This window comes from Gavialis gangeticus, unplaced genomic scaffold (genome assembly GCF_001723915.1).
Source record: "Gavialis gangeticus isolate Ggan-Ray unplaced genomic scaffold, GavGan_comp1, whole genome shotgun sequence".
Lineage (NCBI taxonomy): Eukaryota > Metazoa > Chordata > Crocodylia > Gavialidae > Gavialis > Gavialis gangeticus.
Window position 1 is genome coordinate 22,101,748 of NW_017729002.1, and position 20,826 is coordinate 22,122,573.

The 20,826-nt window shown below is 47.8% G+C and overlaps 1 protein-coding gene across 1 annotated transcript in view; it reads right to left on the bottom strand.

Moving 5' to 3' along the window:
- NTN3 (netrin 3) overlaps nucleotides 1–20,826 on the bottom strand; it is a 122,353-nt gene that overhangs the window by 60,910 nt on the left and 40,617 nt on the right. Inside the window, exon 3 of the mRNA XM_019507652.1 lies at nucleotides 4,169–4,357. Within this exon, the coding sequence (XP_019363197.1) occupies nucleotides 4,169–4,357 (189 nt within the window). The remainder of the gene's footprint in view (nucleotides 1–4,168; nucleotides 4,358–20,826) is intronic.

Below are 20,826 nucleotides of genomic sequence, written 5' to 3' on the forward strand. Positions count from 1 at the left end.
GGGGGGGGGGGGTGCACTTGCCCCCACAGCGGTCAGTCAGTGACTGGGGAGGGTCCCCCCACTCGTTGTGCACACCAACGCGGAAGTGCCAGCGACGCTTCTCCTGGCGCCCCCACTCCCTAGCCAGCGCTCTCAGGAGGGGCACCAGTGCTCCCACCTGCCCACCATCCGGCACCTAAGTAGGGAATGCTGCTGTGAGGGGGTGCACCAGTGCTCTCAGGGGGTGTACCTGCACCCCCTTTGCATCACCACTGTTTCTTGCCGTGCAGTGGGATCCATCAACTGTCACCACTCAGTGGCAGCCCAGGGCCCTGGTGCATGAAAGCTATGGCACTAGGATCCTCAAATTCAATGTGAAACCCCTAACATAGAGATCCAAGCAGTCCCTTCCTCCCTACACAGCTGAGAGGGAGGAAGGCACTAGGCTGAATGGTACATCAGGAAGGACTATGCCCAAGCCCTGCAAAGCTAAGGGAGGGGGTCTCTCATGGGTCTCACATGGGAAGTAGGTGCCTGAGTGCTGAGGCCCAGCTGTGCGTCAGGTCTCAGCATGGCATTCCTTGATGCCATGGAAACACTGGGGGCAGGAGGAGCTTGGCTGACCCACTCCCAACTCCTCTCCCCCAAAAATGTGCCCTCAAAAGTGTCACAAGCCTCCAGCACACTCGGCCTCTCTTTGTTCCAGAGCTACTGCATGATGACCACTGCTTGGGTAACATCAAATCTATTGAACATGATGGCCAGGGAGACATGCTATAGCGGTCCAGAAGTGGGGAATGCAGGTACTCACCTGTCCCCCATAGCATTCTGGGAGTCACTCCCACTTCTCCGTAGAGAAGGAAACTGCCCCTTGGCAAAATCAGTGAGCAAACGCTCCATGAATTAATTTCTGGAGATGTGGTGCTCATTTACAGATCATATGCCATACCAATGCACCCCCCCCAGTTCCAACTCCATTCCTGCAGTGATTTCCTGGAGGGGACTCATGCTTTTTTCTGATGCAAGATGTTCAGCGCAATGTGTTCATGGCTAGATGGGGCAGCAGGGGGGTGCTGTTTCCAAGGCCGTTGCCACGGCAAGTCTCTGAAAGGCTAATGGCACTTTGGAGGGAGCACAGAATCCCCAGGCTGGGGGAAAGCTGGCTGCCGAGGTGAGACGCACATGCACGGCGGCCTGCCAACTCAGCTGCTCGGGTTATTAAAAATGATTAGCTCTCCGTTTCCTAATGACCTGGCTGTGAGGCAGGTCTCACCTCCCCGTGCCAGACCTGGCCTCTGCTGTGCTCCTTCTGCCGCTGCTGCTTTTCACTTTATGAGGCGCTTGTTAAAACTGTGAAGTTTCTCTCCTCTCCACATCCACGTTCGGCTAAATCCCTGGGGGAAGGGGGTGGGAGGTGGGGCAGGGAGTAATTTTTCTATATGAGGCCTAGCAGCCTGGATTAGCAGTATGCAGATCCCAAACACATCTTCAATGGACAAGCTACAGTAAGCTACAAATATGTCATACCTAGAAATTATTATGATCTGCTAGGAGGGCACCCTTCACGGGCCAAATGTGTATATTTTAAACTCATTCTGTTGCTACCCAGCAGTCACTGCTTGCAGGCTGATCTTACATCTTACATCAAAAGAGCTTTTTCAGTCTAGTGCTGCTTTTGACCTGCAATGCTTTTAAGAAAAAGCAAACCAAGGCACTGATTCACACAATCCACTCTGGCACCCCAGAGCCAGGTACAGGATGGGAGGGTCACTCCCAGAGCAGATGCTTAGCCACTATCATCTGGCACAGACATCAAGGTCTGAAAATCAGAGAAGCCCCTAGTCTCCCAGGCTAGACACTACCTCTACTACCATCCTGGGAATTAGTAAGTAGCACAAGGCAAACCTCAGAATAGTACAGCCACTTTGGCTTGGATGCATAACCAAAACTCCTTTACAGTGTCCTGCATCTCTGGCATATAGATAACTAGCCTTGAAATACTGAAAAAAAAGCCTGGCTGACAGCTCTATGCTAGGGCATTTCAGCTTCTAGAACCCAGAAGAAAAGAGACAGAAGGAAAATGTGAGCTATCATAGGGGGATTTTTTCTTCCAGATTCATTTTGAAATGTCTCTGTTCTAGTTGTATAGAAAACCTTACTGGCAGCTAGGGGAGAGAATGCTTTTTTCCATTGCTACCTTGAGCACCTAAGGGTGCCTGTAGATGTGCAGAGACACTGCTCCAACGCACTGTAATTACAGCACATTGGAGCAGACTCCTTTAATCGAGTCTGCTGGAGTGTGCTAACTAATACACTCCAGCAGTCTCCATGTCTCATGTATTCAGCAAAATGGCAGCAGGAGCATTTTAATTAAAGCTCTTTGAACGAGCTTTAGTTAAAGTGCTCCCACTGCTATTTTGAAGCATGGGCCGCTGAATACACAAGACACTGGGGGGGGAACTTTCATTAGAGTGGCTGTAATTAACGCCTCTTCCCCCTCCCCCTTCAGCACATGTAAAGATGCTCCAAGTGCTTTCCCAAGGAAACTAATGAAATGTGGCTGGTAGCTGGACGAAGCATTAAGCAGACTGCCCTGAATGTATTGCCCATCTTATGGTAATTGTAGGTAGAAAAGTATTTTATTTTTTTAAATTGAAACAAGAAATGAACTTAAAAAGCTGAAGACCAATCTGATCCCAGAAGCTGGCTAACTTGTGCAGATGAGATAGATACCTTCTGAGCTGTCTCTCCTTAATATGTAAAGCTTTCTGTGCTCACCCACAGGCTTAAGATGTATAATCCATCATTCTTTTGCAATGGATACATACTTCCTTTATTATTACAATGTGCTACATGCCAGAGGGGAAGCCACACTCCTTTCCAAAAGAAGGTCACCATCCTAAATTAGACAAAGAGTTTAGGGGTGAAATCTTGGCTTCAGTGGAGTCAATTGCAAAACCCATTGACTTGAATGGGGCCAGGATCTGAGTCCAGATGAATAATGTTTCTGTTGATGGTCAGGGTGATGCAAGCTGTGTCTTTTGTTATGTGAAGCAAACTTCCCTTCATGGAACTATTGTCACTCATGAGGCTTCATGGAGGAAGTGTGCTTAAGGAGGGATCTGAGTGAAGAAAGAGGCTTAACCTCAGCTTGGTTCCAGAGCACTGCCAAACTCAGAGCTAAAACCAAGGTAAGGAGAGGTCCACATCCCAAAAGAACTGGTGTTTTCCAGGTAGTTCACAGAATCAGGCTGTAATTCTGAATCCAAAATGGTTCTTAGCTGATTCTAGTGGTGGTAAACCAATACCTTTGGCTGCAATTAACAGGAGCAAAATTAACAGGAGCCATGGGTGCTCAACATCTCTTAAAAATCAGGCCATTCCAGTGGCTCTGTACTAGAAAACTTAGATCAGCGTAACCAAAAACAATAAGTGCCAGCAGAACAAACTCCTAAAATGGACACTCTCAGTCAGGCAAACCCATGTGGTAATCTTTTGCTTTAATCTAAATCACTTCTGAGAGCGACTTAAATCCTTTTAAGTGCATCTACATTAGTGGTTGGCTCTGTATCACTAGATCAATTTTAAATCAATTTACTTACCGTAGAGCAAGTTTCCAACACAGACGAGGCTTTATATACTTATATATATGGACCCCTAGAGACTAAGGTGATGGATGCATTAGAAATAAGAAATACAAATTTAGATTAGGGATGGATGTATTCCATCCTGGTTGTCTGTATAACAGAGACTAAAATGCTCCCACTGATGACATGCTCAGTTCCTCTGCAGAAGACACACCTAGTAACCTTCCATTTTATTTGTTTGCCCTCAGATTGCTCTGTCACTTCATCCATTCATTTGAAAAGCTGCAGAGGTATCTGCCTCAGAAGAGAGCCAGCCAGAGGAAGGGAACTGGTGGTGACTGGAATATAGGGAGGGGCAGGAGGAAAAAGGAAGTCCACATGGGAGTAAGCAGCTGCATCAAATAAGAAATAGATTTTATTTTAAAAAGTAGTCCTCATTTAAGGAAGGACACAGTGCAGCCAAGAGATGGATGGGAGAAAGAGGAGGGATGGATGGAGAGGAAAGGGCTTAGGGAAAGAAAATAGGCAGAATGGGTGGCAAAGAGGGGTGTACAGATCCTATGTGGACAGTGTCCCACCCAAAGGCCCTCTCCTTGCCTTACCTTTGCAGGCCTTGCGGTCAGTGATGGATTTGCTCAGGTCCCGGTAGAAACCTTCCTTGCAATAATGGCAGTGGCGGCCCGCGGTGTTGTGCCGACAGTTAAGGCAGACACCTCCGCTCTTCCTCCCGGAGAGTTTGTAGAGCTCCATGTTGAAGCGACAGCGCCGGGCATGCAGGTTACAGTTACAGGCTGCAGGAGGAGGGGAGAGGGAGTGAGGTGACAGAGGAAGGAAACAAACATTCTCCTGCCCCCTCAGACCCAGCGTAAGATCCTTTCACAGGCCACTCAGGTCAAGTTCCAGACTTAGAGCCACTGGAAGAATATGATCTACAGCTCCAACACAGTGACACAAAGAGGCCAAAACAAGGTGCCCACCTGAACCAGGACAGGTGAAGACAAATGAGGCTAAAAGCTCTGATGTCTGCTGCCTCCTCAGTGCCCAGGGATCTCAATCCAGACCCCCAATGAAATAAATGTTGTCAGTCTAAGCAGAACTGAATGGATCAGGGAGACACCCAACCACTCACTCCCACTCTGCACATGACAGCTCAGAAAAAAATAGGTAATGTAATGCGTGCCCACTGCTATTCCTAGGCTGTCTCAGGCATGCACTCAAGACCTACCTGAGGTGCTTACATGGACTCATTTCTAGGATTTGGCAGGCTCTCTGGATCCAGCATGAGACACATTGGAAGGGCAGCGTGGAAGCCAGGTTGGAATGCTACTGTGTACAACGGACTCTTAGAATAAAGGACTAGAATGGTGCTTGCTTTGTAAAAGGTAAAACCAATTATAAACTAAGAAATACACAACAGTGTGGGCATCACCTCTGCCAAAATGTACCTGCAATAAAATTGCTGAGCTGTCCACCTTCAACTACTATGTGTAGGACATCTTGTAACAGTTCGAGCTCAGTGCTATGGAAGCAGTGCTGGCTAGGCTGATGATTTACAGATCAGTAAGCAGGATTTAAATAGCCGGTACAGAAAAACTAAAAGCAATTCAGTCCTTCATCCCTAACTTGAAACAAAGAGTCCAAACATGTGGAAATTTCAGTTAATCTCTGCCAGTGCCTCCTTATTTGTCCTTTTTATTGTTGTCTCTGTATTTACAGGTTACAACTGAGACAAGGAGCAGGAGTAGCCAGCAATCCCAAGAGAAAGGTAGAGACCTCATTCTCTTTTGGAAACCCAAGGGACTGAAGCATCCGGCTGCTGAACTGAACCTTTGAAGTTGGTCCATTGTTGAAGAGAACCATTTAAGGACCAAATTAGGAGGTGATGTGTAAAGTGCTGTAAATGAGAGATGATTTACCCTCAATCTCTCTAGGCCTGCACACACCCACTTATTGATGTGTAAGGGAGGCTGAAATTATATAATTTAGACACCAAGAAAACAGGATATTTAGGTTAGGACCCAAAGACTAACTTACACATTTTCAGACTGTCCCATAAGTCACTTTCCTGGCTGCAGATCTTTCATCCAGCCTGTCAGCAAAAGGGTTATTCTGGCTTAAGCTTCATCAGACTTAGAGGGGCAAGTCTGGTGGTGATCTGAAAGCCGGAGGGCAATATTAGTCCTCCATTAGGTGGATAGGTACGAATCTAAGGACCTGTCATCATTCACCAGAAAGACTTTGCTCCTGACTTCAAAGGGAGCAAGATCAAAATCTAAATCTTGGAAATCTGGTAAGAATTTAAATTAATGCAATTTACAGGTTGCAGGTGGCAGAAGGAAGTTACTCCAGTCTAGAATCCCTTAAACCCACTTCTTGGAGTTTCATGCATTCTTATGTGGGACAGGGAATAAATTTTTCTTCCGTGTTTGTTCTGTGCCTACGACAATGAGACACTGGTCTGGTAGGCACTGCCACAATACAAACAGATTCAAATTCATGCTGATAAAATAACATCAGTGGAGGTCTTGCCTCATACCCTCATCCCAACCTATGCTAGCTCTCCCCAGCCTCTCCTCTCCTTTGCCTTTCTTCAATGAAGCAGAGAACCCAGCCTAATGAAGCTTGAAGCCAGCCAGAAACCCTGTGTCTTGATGAGAAGAATCAACAGTGGCAACCTGGAGCCGAACAGGCCTTTTGCCAAAACACTGATGGAGCCAGCGCCTGGCCCCTCCCAGCCTGCATCTAAGGGATGGAAGGAGCAGGTGTCTGCCCTTGTACGCCCATAGACAGGCTCCCAGCAGGAGCTCCATCTATTAGATAGCTGCTTTCATTGTGAGGGGGATAGGAGGGAACATTCAACTTAGAGGGCCTCTGAGGAAAAAGGGGAAGGAGGAGCTGGGGGCTGGGGGGGTAAGAGCAGGGTTGACAGACAAAAGGAGATGGTGTCCTAAAGCAGTCAACAAGGAGGGGGAACCACCAAGGCCCTAGTGTCTGATGCAGCTCCCCCCATGGAGCCCTTGATCATCCCCTCATTGCCCCATCAGCTCTTTCATGGCTTAATTCCTGGCTGACATACAGGCATTCCTGGTGGGATGGGCAAGGAGCTGGGGGAGGGGAACAATCAGCCGGCTTCAATGTGTTGTCCAGATGTGTAATATCCGCAGCCCCCACCCCAGGCTGGGTGCAGGGGAGATCGCTGCTGAGGAGCAGGGCATGTGGGGGGAGGGAGCTGGGAGGGCAGTTCTGCCATAAATCAGAGACAAGTGCAAAAAGGATGTTAGGGCAGGAGGCTGAGGGGAAAGGCTAGTAGAGCCAGCTAAGCACCTGCCATCCTGCTGCTACATCTCCACTGCTGTTACCAACAGATGGCAGCCACCCACAGCACAGAGCTACCCAAAATAGAAGAAGGAAGCCTCCCTGGCACCAAGCCAAGCAGGGGCATGAGGCGTGGTGGTAACAGGAACTATGTCCCACAGATGGATCAGTAGGGGTAAGGGGGTTCATCCCACCCTGATCATGGCGCCAGAGGCTTGCAACGGAGTGATAAGAATACAGGAAACCCTCGGTATTCACGGTTTCAGATGTTCATGAATCCCGAACCCGCATTTTAAATACACTTTAAACACTTACCGGAGCTCCTTGGGAGCTCTGTGCTCGTTGCTGCCAGGTTCCCGCTGCCACCGCCGGAGCCATGCCTCCCCTCCCCCCAGCTGCCGGGGTCACTGTGTTCATGAACGCAGTGCCTTATTCACAGATTTCGCCATTCGCGGGGATCATGGGTACGCAACATTCCTCCTGTGAAGTACCTATCTTAGCCCCATTCAGGTGTGGAAAGAAAGGCACAGAGAGCTGTGTGACTTGCAGAAGGCCACACAGCAAACTGGTGTTGAAACCAGAAAGAGAAGGGAGGTCTCACATCTGCTAACTGTATCCTCACCACCTGATTACACCATGTTTCCTAATCACAGCCTTGCAGAAGGCAGAGCAGGGTGGCACCTCATAGACAAACTCGGTCAGAGAGACATGAGCTGACAGTATTAGCTTATGAGAACCGTGCCCTACCTTTAAGCACAGCTTATCTTCCCTTCAGTCAGAAACAGTCTCATGCTCCATCAGAGGCAGGGAAAAACCCAGCTCACACCAGCTCACCAGCTTGTCACAGCTGGCCACTACACAGCACCCAAAGAGCCGCTCCCTCAGGCCCTGCCCTGGCTCTACCGAATCAGTAAATGCTGTGTTACTGATTGTATTGGAGGCAGCATTGGGCCCTCCAGGTGCGAGAGAAACCAGGTCTCCATAATTGTTACTTCCTTGACTTCCCTCCCTCCCTCAAGCCTGCTCACAGAGGGCGGCCCCAGCCTTGCCCTTGAAAGGACCACCCGCTTTGTGCCGGAGGGTGGGGGTGGGAAGGCAAAGTTCCTCCTGGCGTTGTTCAGTGCCAGGCCTGAGGGAGTGCAAATGGTGCCAGCTGTGGCCAGGGTGGTGTGGCGGAGAGGAAGAGCCAGGTCTCCAATCTGCTAGCCAGACAGCGCCAGGGGAGGGAGTTGTTGAACTCATTTCATTTAGCGCCCACACCCCACACACACTCCCTTGTTTCTTTTATTAGCCACAGGAACCAAAAAGAAAAAAAAATATCCAAATCCACGTGTGTGAGATAAAAAGGAAAAAGTGCTGCTAGTTCCTGTTTAAAACTCTCGCAAAAAGATAATGGGAACAAGATTTCCTTCGGCTAAACCCAGCACCCTGCCCCTCCCCTGCAGCCCCCTCTTTCTCTGGTAAATTGAGGCTGGGTGAGAGTTTTTCCAGGCATACTGTGAAATTCATTAACATGTCAGCCCAAGATTTAACTGCTGGGCCTGCTTGTCATTTGTGTGAAATTTCCCCTCCTGGCCCCAGCTCCAGCCCCCCACCACTGGCAGTTCCCAGCCTCCATTCCTCACAGCAGCCAACAGAAGAAAGCTGTGGAGGCTTAACCCCCTGAAGATCAAACAGCAGCCTTCCTCCACAGAGTCAATCCCCCACCTCCCACCTTCCCGTTTCTGCTTTCAGTCCCAGCCTCTGCACCATCGAGCAGCAAGGGTGGGAAAAGTGGCTTAGTATCAACCTGAGCCTTCTCCCCAAAGCAGAACTCAACCCACAAAGACACTCTCTGGAGTCTGAAATGACTCAGTAGTGTTTTTACGTCTTCATTACAAGACTGTCAGCCCCAGTTGTTCAAACATCATGAGTCAGGTCCTAAAAGAATCATAAGATTGGCTTCAAGAGCAGGAGATGGACTTCACAATTACACAGTTTAGAGTTGTTTCATTTGCTTTTTGGGTCTTGAGTATTAGAATTCACATTTTCTCCACAACCATGAGGGACAGAAGCTTTGGCTCTCAGGCATCCCATGACTCCAGGACCTGGAGCTTTAACAAAAGCATCAAGTATCACAGGAGTCTTATGGTTAGCAATCACAAGAGTTGGTGATCCTGCTTTTAGTTTTCATTTCTACAGCAGCTGCACAATTCTGCATGTTCGCGTTCTGGTTGGGATCAGGAAAAGGGGCAAAATAAATTGAAACAAGCTCTTCAAAAGAAAGTTAGCTCTACTCTCACAGGCTTACTTCAACTGGAGGGCTCCTCCTGAGAGCCGTTCTGCACCTGGATCTCCATCCTGTACCGTGCTGAATTCCCATAACTCTCACTGAAAGTCAAATCAATGAAGTTTATGCCTTGGCCTTGTGATAGAGTACCTGGCTGGGGCTCAGGCTTTGATATTCATGGCTTTGATAATGAACTCCTGAGTGAGCTTGGATGAGTCATGTCACCTCTTTGTGCCTCATTTTGCAGAGTGGTTTGAGATCTATGCATGAAAAGAGCTGTGGTAACAGATGGATATTATCCAGGTCAACACTTTCCACAAGACACTCCTCCTTAAAGCACCTGACAAGGCCAGAATATGACCATTAAAATTAATGAGGCTGCACATAAGGACTATTGGAGCAGATCCTAATTTTTTGGATTTGCAGAGACCTGAGTCTTCTCTCACTTACACTGATGTAACGGCCTGATTCAAAGCCTTTCTGGTACACCCCTACTGACTAATGAATAAGCAAACCCTCCCTGGCACAATCAATATGTTAACATAACAGGTCTTATCAACCAGTAACAGAGCATCCGGCATCACTCTGGCATGAGGTACCTATGCTAACAAATGGAAATAAGGAAGCAGATGGAAAGCTGTCCCTTACTTGATGGGACAAAAGAACTTCAGGGGGTGCTGCTGAACATGGTGATGATGTTGGCAGCAATGGTCTGACATCACTAGCTGATTCAGTGCTTTGAGACATTCAGTCCACTCAAGGCTTCTGTGGTTCTGCATACATATTGGGGAATCACAGCAATCCTACACACCTAGCCACAACAGGCTGGAAGGGCTGCTCAGGTGTTTGTGGCCTTGAAACTTCATAGCATAGCTAGACAGCACTGGAGAGTCTCCCACTGCACTGATGGTGGCTTGTTATAAAGCACTGCAGTGCAGTTGATTCAATAGTGCCTATCTTCCTCCTATCAGCTGATATGCTGTTTCCACACAACTCCTCATGGGAAAGGAAACCATTGAAAATATTCTTGTTGGAAGTGGATGGGTTTGGAGCCAAGGTGGAAATAAGCTGGGGAAAGGTCATGTAAATAATTGGCTGGTCTTGATGGAATTCCCTTTGCCACCAGTTTAATCAGTGAGAGAGTAACTGGCCCTGGCCTCTTCTCACAATATAAGGAGCAGGAGGAGTGGTTAAAAGCAGTTCCTGACACCAAGCAGGTGACTGGATGATTGCACTCATCTGCATCTCACTGGCAACATCCTAGCCCAGAAGGAGTTTCTGGCTGCCTTTCTGACACCCTGGCCCAATCCGGAAAAGACCCCAGTCACAGGCGGCTGGGAACCTGCCATCCGTACACAAGGACTCAGTGTTTCTGGAGACAATCCTCAGCTTTACTGAACCCAGCCACCTTGACTAGGCAGCTGCCAGCACTCAGTACCAACAAACCCCCATAGATGTGTCCTGGCTTGCATTAGGCCTCTATGCAACCTTGAGTGGATTCTTTGGAGACACCTAATATCTTGACTGGGCTACAGTCCTGAAGGCAGAAACAAATCTTTTCTGGATATTATTTCCCCCGTCTCACCCTCACATCATGAAACAAGTGCTTTCAGGATTCCAGACACAGTGACAGAATCCAGCTACCACATGTGATGACACAAGTTGCCTAATCCATGCTAGCATTTTGGAACTCATGAGTTAAAACACATTTTAAAATTTTGTCTGCTCTCTTAGTATATAGTTATTGCCTTTACTGAAAGTTCCTTCCACCACCATGAGGCTTGAGATTCCTGGACAGTTTTCATGCCCTGAATCACTGCTGGCAGGCTGGGATACTCCACATCATCTTTCCCATGCCCCCACTATAACTTTGTTAAAGAAGATGCCATTTCTCTATGAACTTCCAGGCAGATGCAAATGGAGCCCTGCCTCATCCACTGAAAGTCAAGCACCAGCTGCTAGAGGAGACCTCCAGCAACTCTCTGCTTTTATTCTCTGCCTCTGTGTCCAGATTTGTTGTAAGGTGGAGTTCCTGTTGGTTGAGGAAGGACAAGATGTCACTCCTTCAGGCAGCCATCACTGATCCCAGCATTGCCTGGGAATGAAGATGTAGTCCCTCATTTTCAGGGGTTCAGTGCAATTATTCCTAGGAATCTTTAATCTGGTCCCCAGTAGGGTTATTCAAGGTGCAGTGCTTCATAGCACCTTGTTTTTGTGTCAGAGAGCAGTGATTTAACCTGCCTCCTCTTTCTTTTAAGTAAACAAGTTGTGAGAGAAAGAGGAAACTGCTCCCTTAAGAAGCAGAAGCATTAGGAGCTCAGGACAGTGAGAATCTGCAATCCAGTAGGACTGGGCTGTCATTTGCATTTTAAACTCCCACACCTCCTCAGATGGTGATGGAGTGATAAAGCTGTCTCTCAAAAGGTGCCTACACACAGTGTTCTGTGGTGGGGAGGGGAGGAGGGCACTTTAATTAGAGCCGCTCTGAGAGCCGCTGTAATTAAAGCGCCCACAGTGTCATGTGTATTCAGTTTCCCATGCTTCAACATGGCAGCAGGGGTGCTTTAACTAAAGCTTGGTCAACATGATGCACAGGCTGCTGGAGCGCACTAATTAGGATGCTCCAGCAGACTCAGACCTCTGCTCTGACTTGTGCTATTTGGCACGTGTTGGAGCAGACTCAATTAATTGTCATGTGTATAGTGTAAACCTTGCTCTGGACACATGTAAATCCTGCACACATGTAAACCTTGCTCTGAACTTGTACCCCCAAAAGGCTGCCCCCAGTCAACTGGGCTATTAGTAAGTATCTGCTTATTCAGACTGGGGACCCCAGGTTCCCTAACATGGTGTTAGCTACATCACTTCCTGTGTGTCACTGGCTATGGAACTGGTGTTTTATCCAGTGAACCACCTTGGCTTGAGCAGCCATATTTTGGAAACTCTCAAAATGCCAGACAAACTTCTTCTCACATCAAAAGAAAATGTATTCAAAGCCATGTAGTCTGGGTGAGATGTGTGATGCACAGAAAGGGACAGTTACTAGCAGTCCGGTCACTATTAAATTAAAACCTTGTGTGCCAATAACAGGAGGAAGATAAAGTTATATTCCCACTCTCTTCCCCTATCATTGATCTACGTATTGCAGTCAGCTGCTAGCAGTACACAGAGAAGGAGCAGTGACAGGGCACAACTGCTTGAATCATGAAGGAGACATTTACTATGATTCCAGGATTCAATGAACTTGGCTTTTCAAACTTGCTGGGCATTGTCTTGATATCATTCTCACTGACATCACTGGGAAAACTCAGATGATCATGAATGAGGGCAGAGTTAAAGCTGTTGAATATCTCACTGGGTGTCTATCAGCATATTTAGACATTTAAATATCTTTTAAAATCTCCTCCATGGAGATGGATGGAAATCCTGCATGAGGAGGCCAGGCTTGAAGGTTTCCTGCCATTCAGATTAGGAGAGTCCCAATTTTAAAGGCATGTGGATGGTGGTTAGACTAAGATTAACTAATGCTTCATTCTCTCAGGGCAGACAGCTCCACCTTTAGGAAAGGCAGCATTTAGCAAATATTCCAACACACTCCTCTTCCTTCCTCGGTACCAGTAATCTAGAACAAATCAGACAATCCCAGTCTCCCCTCCTCAGAGGCTTAGGCTTGTACTGATCCCAAGAGCCAATGTGGATGCAGCTCTCTGTCTGTCTCATGTTAATCGCTAATTAAAGGCTTGAATGTTCCCTGCTGTTTGGGGTATTAATAAGAATTTAATTGCACAGTTTGGGGCTAATTACATGGTAACTTGCTTCCTTCCTTATATACTATGCCCAATTAAACAATCACATGATCAATTAAACAATCACAAAATCTATTAATTTGTAATAATAGTCTAATTAAACTTACACTCTCTGAAATGGGGCAATTCTCCTTCCTTCTTCCAAGTGTCTTTGAAAAGTCTCACCCACTCCTGACCTTTCCTGCAGGCCCCTCCACAGGACCTCACGTGATTTCCCCTCCTCCATAGTGCCAGGAACGTTGGCAGTTTGAGCATGCATCTGACGAAGAAAGCCTGCTGCTTATGAAAGCTTATGCTATATATCAGTCTATAAGGTACAAATCTACCATCTTCAGCCTGAGAGAGTACCACCAGAGAGGGCTTCTCCTAGTACTCCTTCAAATGACTCTAGCCACTGCAAACTAAGAGTGGCCCACACATGCACCAAGAATACATTTGGCAGGTGAAGGGCATTAGGCAAAGCAGCCAAGGCTGGGGAAAAATGAGAGAAGAGAGTGCATCCCTCACTCTGTGGATGGCAGAGTCTGTGTTGGCATGGGACAAAGAGAGAGAGCTCCCTACCCTGGGGATGATTCAGCTGAGCTGCACTCAAGGGGAAAGGGCTCCCTGAGTCTGGGAAGTCACTAGGAATAATTAGTTAAAGGAACAGCCTCAGTGAAACCCTAGAATAGCCGTTGCTGCCAAACCCACAATGGATTCAAGCTACGCCCCTGCTTTCGCTGGAGAAGCGCCCAGCTGGGATGCTGGCAGGACATAGTTTCTACTTCCACTCTGTGGGAGGGGGAATCCAGACTAGAAAACCCCTTCACCTCCCACCCTAAATAAGTTTTGTCTCTTATGAAGAAAATCCTACAGCCATGCTTCAGACCATTCTGCAGCTTAGCATGGTATCACTAAAGCAAGCAGTACCTTGCAGGAGCTGGGGGAAGCCTCAGGGTCTATGTAAATGGATACAGGGAAAACTGATTATATATACCTTCTAGAAAAGGTCACATTGAACTTCTGAGATTCAAGAAAGTCTAGGTAACTTTTCCTGCTATTTATTTTGTGAAACTGGGTTCTGGTGAGGACCAAAGCCAATTGCCAAAATCCCATGGGAAATTCTGCTTTTCTTGAGATTTTTCAACTCAGTTGTGCAGGGGTGAGAGGCTGGAAAAGAATCTGACTCTGGAGGATAATCCCATTAGCTAGGGCCCATCTGGCTACTAAACATTTCCAGCACTAAAATCCACCTGAATAATTCCATTTGGTTCTGGTGGGTTGTTAACACTGGGCTTTGCCCTCACACCAGTTACACCAGTTACTTCCCCTTCTTCCCAGCTGACCTGTAATGACAGCCCACTCCTTGGAGAAACTCATCCCTTTCATTCAGTCCTGTTCCTCTGCCACCCTCCTCAAAGCCCACACCTATAGCTATACTGATGGGCCCCAAGCATGGACCTAAAAAGAAGCATTTTAAATGCCCCGAGAGCCTTTCCTGAATTCTCTCTTCAAAGCCACATGCAATTGTGAGCCAACCTGGGGATAAAGGAAGACGGGGGGTTGGAATTGGAGACTGACTATTACAGTGACCAGTTATTGACATTTCTTTCTTGCCCTCTGCCGAAGCCCCACCACAGGGGAGAGTGTGCCTTGCTACAGAAGCTTTTGAGCTAGTCCTTGGCAGCAGCAGGCTCTACCTGCTCTAAAGTTACCTGAGAATCATTGGCAAGGGCTAATCCTATGAGACAGCACCATCCAATGTAGGGACCCTGGGTCCCTGGGAACTGTATAGCAGGACCCAGGCATGATTATCACCCAGCAAAGAGGGGAGGCATCTACGAGTCAGGCCTCAGGGCCTGCTGAAATCCAGACAAGGCCGACAGTGTTCAGCGCAACCTGAAGTTAGTCTGAGGCAACTAGGTATGTTAAAGCTGCAATTGCACTGTGTAGCAGAAATAAAGAATGATACTGGTAGAAGGCCTTTCTTCCACAGAGTTCAAAGCACTTCACAGAGAGGAGTCAGTGCATCATTCTCACTCTACGAACACGGAAACTGAGGCAGGGAGCAATGAAGTGACTCATCCAAGGTCATCCCATAGGTCAGTGACAGAGCTGGGAACAGAACCCATGTCTGTTGAATTCCAGTTCAGTGTCTTGTCAACTGAATTGCACAAACAAGCATGGGGTGGGGAAAAGGAAAGAGGGATGTCTCCTTCTCCTCAGCACTTCCTGGGAAAGAAATTACTTTTGCAACTTTTTCACCACAGGTGGCCATGGGACTCCCACTGAAAGCACTGTGTCCAAGGAACTGAGGGAAGTGGGGAGCTCAGATCTGGATTAGTCTAGCAGTGGCAAGTTTGGGGGTTCTCTTTCTTCTAGCCTTGGAGTAATTGACTCCATGAAGAGGAAGAGGGACAGGAGCCTGAGGTTGACTCCTCATTCTGGGAAGAGGTGGTTATCATAAGGAAGGTGCACACAGCCTGCAAGGAGCATGAGACACAACAATGAGCTACTCTGAAACTGTCAACCAAACAGACTCTGGAATATCTGCCCAGGAGCTAATTCCCTTTAAATTGATCAGGTTCCTTTTTCCCTGCTCAGGGGGAACCATCTTGCATCATCTAAAAAGCAATCTGAAAAAAGGCAGAGTAAGTCACTGAACCACCAAAGGTATAGAAAATGAGGCATGAGTTAACTTTCTGAGTCTGTAAGGGGGCTTTGGCCTGGTCCCAGGTCAGCCTTCCTGCTCAGGATGAGAGAAACATGCCCTATTGGGCATGAACCAACACCAGCCTTCATGTACCATTCCCACCTCAACAGGCCTTCATTGAGTATGTCCCTGCATTTCCTGGTTCCAGACAGGACAGAAAGTTCCACAATATGGCAGGCAAGGCTGTTCAGCTGGTGTTACCCAGAATTAGGATGCTACTGTGATGTGAGAAGAAAGCCTTTTTTCACAAAGTTTCCAGGACCAATACAATAAGTTTCCAACTTAAATCTTTTAAGGGTGCCATTGCCTGCTCACAGTCATTCTCTTAAGGGAAGTCCCCACAGTTTGAAGTCACTATGACAAAGCAAGTCTTTGGCCTGTTCCATAGACAGCAGAACAGAGTGGGCCACCTGGGCCATGGCCCAACCAACTTTTAGCACGCTAATTTAGCTAACTATGCAGTTAAAAATAGCTATACAACTTTAACTGGAATGACAATTGTGCATTTGTGGGTTATATAAATTAACATGCTAAAAGTTGGTTGGGCCACGGCCTAGGTGGCCCACCCTGTTCCGCGGCCTATGGCCTGTTCACACTAGGATATATGGTTCAAGTGCTCCAAAGTGTTTCTTTAAACCAGTTTTTTTTGATAAAACAGCTTTCAGATGAGCTGGAGATATAAGTGATGGGCTGCAGAAAACCTTAATGTTTTTCTCTGAATAGATACAAGACCCCCATAAAGCAGTGTAGGCTACCTACAGCCTGGTTTACATAGCAATTCCAGTCAATTTTGAAGATGGTTTGGATTCCTGAGACAATTTCCCACCTGTAGACAGGTGCCTTGAGACAAAAGATGGGAAAGTAGATGCAGGATTGGTGGGAAAGGAAATGGGCAAGGAAAAGTCCTTGAAAAATGGGCTGGGGCTCTAGTAGTTGCCTGAGAGCAGACACTCATAGACACTGGTGTTACAAGTTGACTAGACTTTTCGCTTCCTGGATCAGCCAGCTATTATGTTGCTTAATCCAAGGTTGATGAAGCTCTGACCCACTTGGTGGTTCCAAGAGAATTTCCCATTTCCCAGGCATTCGCTGGGATCAAAGCTACCCCCAGATATTACCCATTTGCTCCTCGGCAAACAGAACAGATTCTGATCACAAGAGCAAGGCTTCCCTTTTGTATGACATTCAAAAAAGTGCTCCAGCGGTGGCAACAACAATGGGAACAAGAGCTCCAGAATTACCACGGTGTAGATCAATTACTTCCAGCAGCTGCATCCCACTAATCCCCCCCACACAGCCCTTGGTGCTTAGTGTTTTCCAAAGCCTTGCAAGGGGACAGCCTGCTGACTTAGTGACCAGTCTAATTCCAGCAGCAGGGGCCTGAGGAATGTGGCAATCTCCTGTGCGCGTGCGTGCGTGTGTGCATACAACGCCCGTTGTGCCCAATTAATTGTGGGGCGGAGATGGAACCCCAGCAAGAATAATTATCTCTCGTTATTACATGGCAAGTGGAAAGAGCCAGTATACAAACATTCACCTCCCTTTGCCTTCCCTCCGCCCTCCTGCCTCCTCCTCACAGGGTGTCACGGAAGTTAAAAGAAAACAAAAGCTCCAGGCCTATGAAAATGAAGCCAATGCCATCATAATAGAAATCTCTGGAGCCCGGAGATATTACTCCAATCTTTCCGTCTCCAGGGATTATTGAAGGGGCTTCCTTCACTCTTGGCAATTCAGGTTCCTCTGTGATCCACCCCAGGTGGGCTGTTGGCAGGCGAACCAATGCCAGGCAGAAAGCAGGAAAGTGGTGGTGGGTGGATGTGGCGGGGGGGGGTCCCCTCTGGTTCTCCACTGCAGACAGTTTTAATCTGCAAGGAAACTCTTTGAATCCTGCCAAATCACAGAGTCCTGGGAGGGAGCACGCGCAGTGCCCAGCCCCTGTCTCGCTGCTTTTCTTTCCAATTCTTACCAGAAACAAACAGAACGTACTGCTGAGCGAGGTCTGTCTAAGTCACTTGTGGGAAAGTGGAGCGGGTGCCGACATAAAGGGTCCTCGACTGCACGTACTGGGGGTCTGCCTAGACACATTCCAGGGTGTTGGGAGGGAGAGACCAGCCTGGCCTGCTGGCAGAGTAGAAGCAAAGGGAAGGAGAGAACAGGCTAGACTACTTAGTGATTGGACAGAGCTGCTGCTCAGTGATCCACTGCAGCTTCTTTCAGTAGGCATAGTCCTAAGCAATTCCCTAGAAATTACTTTTCCAAGAAAAGCCTCCAAATGGGCCCTGATGCACCTCTGCCTGCTGCACTGACTTATTCTTTTGGTTGGCCTTTACCTGGCATGGGAAACACCATGTATCTGTGTCCAAGAAGGCAGTTTTCCTTAAGCCCTCCTAGGGATACCTGTTCTTCTAGCGTGGTTTAGTACCCACTGAGGTGTTGGGGCTTAATGCCTGTTTTATGGAAATGGGAGGCTCCTCCCTAGCTTGCAGCCATATGGCTGAGGGCAGGCAAAACTTGGGGGCAGCTGAACCCCAAGCCTCTGGGGTTGGGCCTGCATGTAGGATGCCTGCCAAAAGACATTGGAAATATCTGTAGCCCCTGGTGGGGGTGGAGGATGTTTGCCAGTTGTAGGGCCATTTATGGTTCTAGACTGACTCATGGATTTGGACTTGATTTGACTGATTTTGTTTGGAACACGAAAAATTTCTTTAAAAAAAAATGAACTTCTGCCTGCCAGAGTTTGCAAATTGCCTGGAACAGTAATTTTGAAAGAGCTGTGATCTGCAGGTACCTGCCCTGGAGAATGAGATACCCTTGCAACCTTAGGTGGCAGGTATTTTTAAGTGGCCACCTTCTAAGGGCCCTTTAAAACAGGCTGGCTTCTGTCTAAAAAATAAAACTGACTGATGCTTCCTTCTAACCTTCAAACCCTAAACCTTTTTTCTGATGTGCCAAAAATTGTGTACAATTCACATTTCTTTGTTGATTTGTTTCCACATCAGCAAGTCTATGACTCAGCTGGGACCAGAAACTCTCATGCCACCAAAAAAATATATATATATGCTCTGAAGACAGACTGTTCCGGGAAAGTGGTGGGAGTTTGCCGCTGTCAGCATCCAACCCAAAGAAATTCAATGAAGTGGAACCCAAAGAGTCCATCAACACTTCAGTATGATAGGCCAGACTGCCCCTTGCATTACTCTGGGGAAACTACACCCTATTAACCTGAAACCCTGGTTTTGTAACATCCTTCATGACTGCTACCAAAATCTGGGGACTTCTGGCTGTGCTGTGACTAAATGCTGTAAGTGCCATGGTCACAGCACTGCTGCTCTGTCAGTGACACTGAACAGAAGAAGGACAAAGCAGTGGACCCTGCCCAAGAAGCTCCTGAGCCCCACTTCAGCCTGGATTCAGGTAGTCTGGATAAAAGAATGTCCCACATGAGGAAACAGATCCTACTATCCTGCAGACTGCGCTGAGAGCTGCCCCTTGTCCAGCCTACCCTGGCTCTGGGCTGGAGCTGGCTGCCAGCACTCATGGGGCTCAGCCTCCTCTGCCCACAGGCTCTCTCTGACCCTCCATCACAGCTGTGCTGTCTGGTGGGGACAGCTTCTCACAGCTCCTTAAGGCCTGGCCCCAACTAAGGTGGGGTCAGCTCAGCCAGGAAGTCCCAGAAGGGCAGGTGCCTGCGATGGACATGGTGGAGGATTCACATGGGGCTGCTGTGAGGGAAGCCCCACAACCTGGGTTGAGTGAAGGGAACTTCCCCGGCGGGCCCTCTCCCTTTAATTGGTGCTAATTGCTGCGTCTGTTCGTGCTGGCTGGCGAGATGTCATTGTTGAAAAGCACAGAGGGGAAGGCTGGAGGAGCTAATCCGGCTTTCAGCCGCTAAGCCCTTTGGAGGCGTGTGATGGAGGAGCTCTTTCAGGCCCCTTCACAGAGGGCACAAAGCCCAAGAGGGGAAAGGGAGAAAGAGGGGATGGAATCGACAGGAAAAACTACTTTCACACGGCACCTCCCTTAAGCCGCCTTTGTGTACAGGGTTTGTCAGGGGTGTTTTAAAGGGACAACGCTTCACTCCCTCCCCCTCCCAACATTTCTTTTCTCTCATAGTGTTTATCTTTTCAGCCCCATCTGCCAAATGACTGACCCCAGTGGGGAGTGGGATGAGGAAGAGAAATCCCCTGGAAATTTCTGTGGCTCACTGGGAGGGATGGTGGGTGCTGGGTGAGGACCAACCCTGATGGAGAAAGAAATCACTCAGCCTTACTCCCTGCTGGCAGAATCAGGTGGGCGCTCTGCTGCTTTCTGGCACATCCCTGTGTCCCATCAACCAGGCAAACAGTTCACTGATGGACCTGGAAACCCAGCCACTGGGGTATGGAAAAGTGCCTGCAAAGTTCAGCTATTGAGCTGAACCTCTCAACTCTAAGTCTCAGCTATTTAACCCTTTTTTATACTAGCTCCGGCACAGTTGTGTTTGATGGATATTGGTACAAAGGAAATCTAGTCTCTCATGTAGGCAAAACCGGGTTGGGAAATTCCCTGGCACTGTGGAGCTAAACATAGTAATAGGATCTCTGGTGGACAGTCAGGCAGGGAAGACTAAGGGCTTCCTTAGAAAGTTTAGACCTTTTACACTAAAACAGTGATAATGAACCAGCAAGAGACAAACACGGAACCCATGCTGTAGGTGTATAAAAATGAGATCAATATTTTGGAGGCAGGAAGTTTTTAGTGATACTTTTTATTGGACCAGCTGTATAGTTTGGAGAGATGTTAGACAAGCTTTCAACACAAATTGCCCTTCCTCAGGTCTTCATGCCCAAAAGCTCATCTCACATCTCTCCCACCTGTACAGTTGGTCCAGTAAAAAATATTATCAAAAATTCCTGCCTTGCATATATTTCCTAGACATTTTTTGCATGGCTACAACCTCACTCCAACTCTAATTAAAATTCCCACAGCACCTCATGTATTCAGCATCCCACATTTCAAAATGGCAATGGGGTGCTTTAACTAAAGTTTATTTGACAAGCTTTAGTTAAAGTGCCCCCACAGCCATTTTGAAATGCAAGGATGCTGAATACACGAGATGCTGGAGCACTCTGATTGGAACACTCCAGCAGACTTGATTAATCGAGTCTGCTCTGATCTGCTCTAATCAGACCGCGTCGG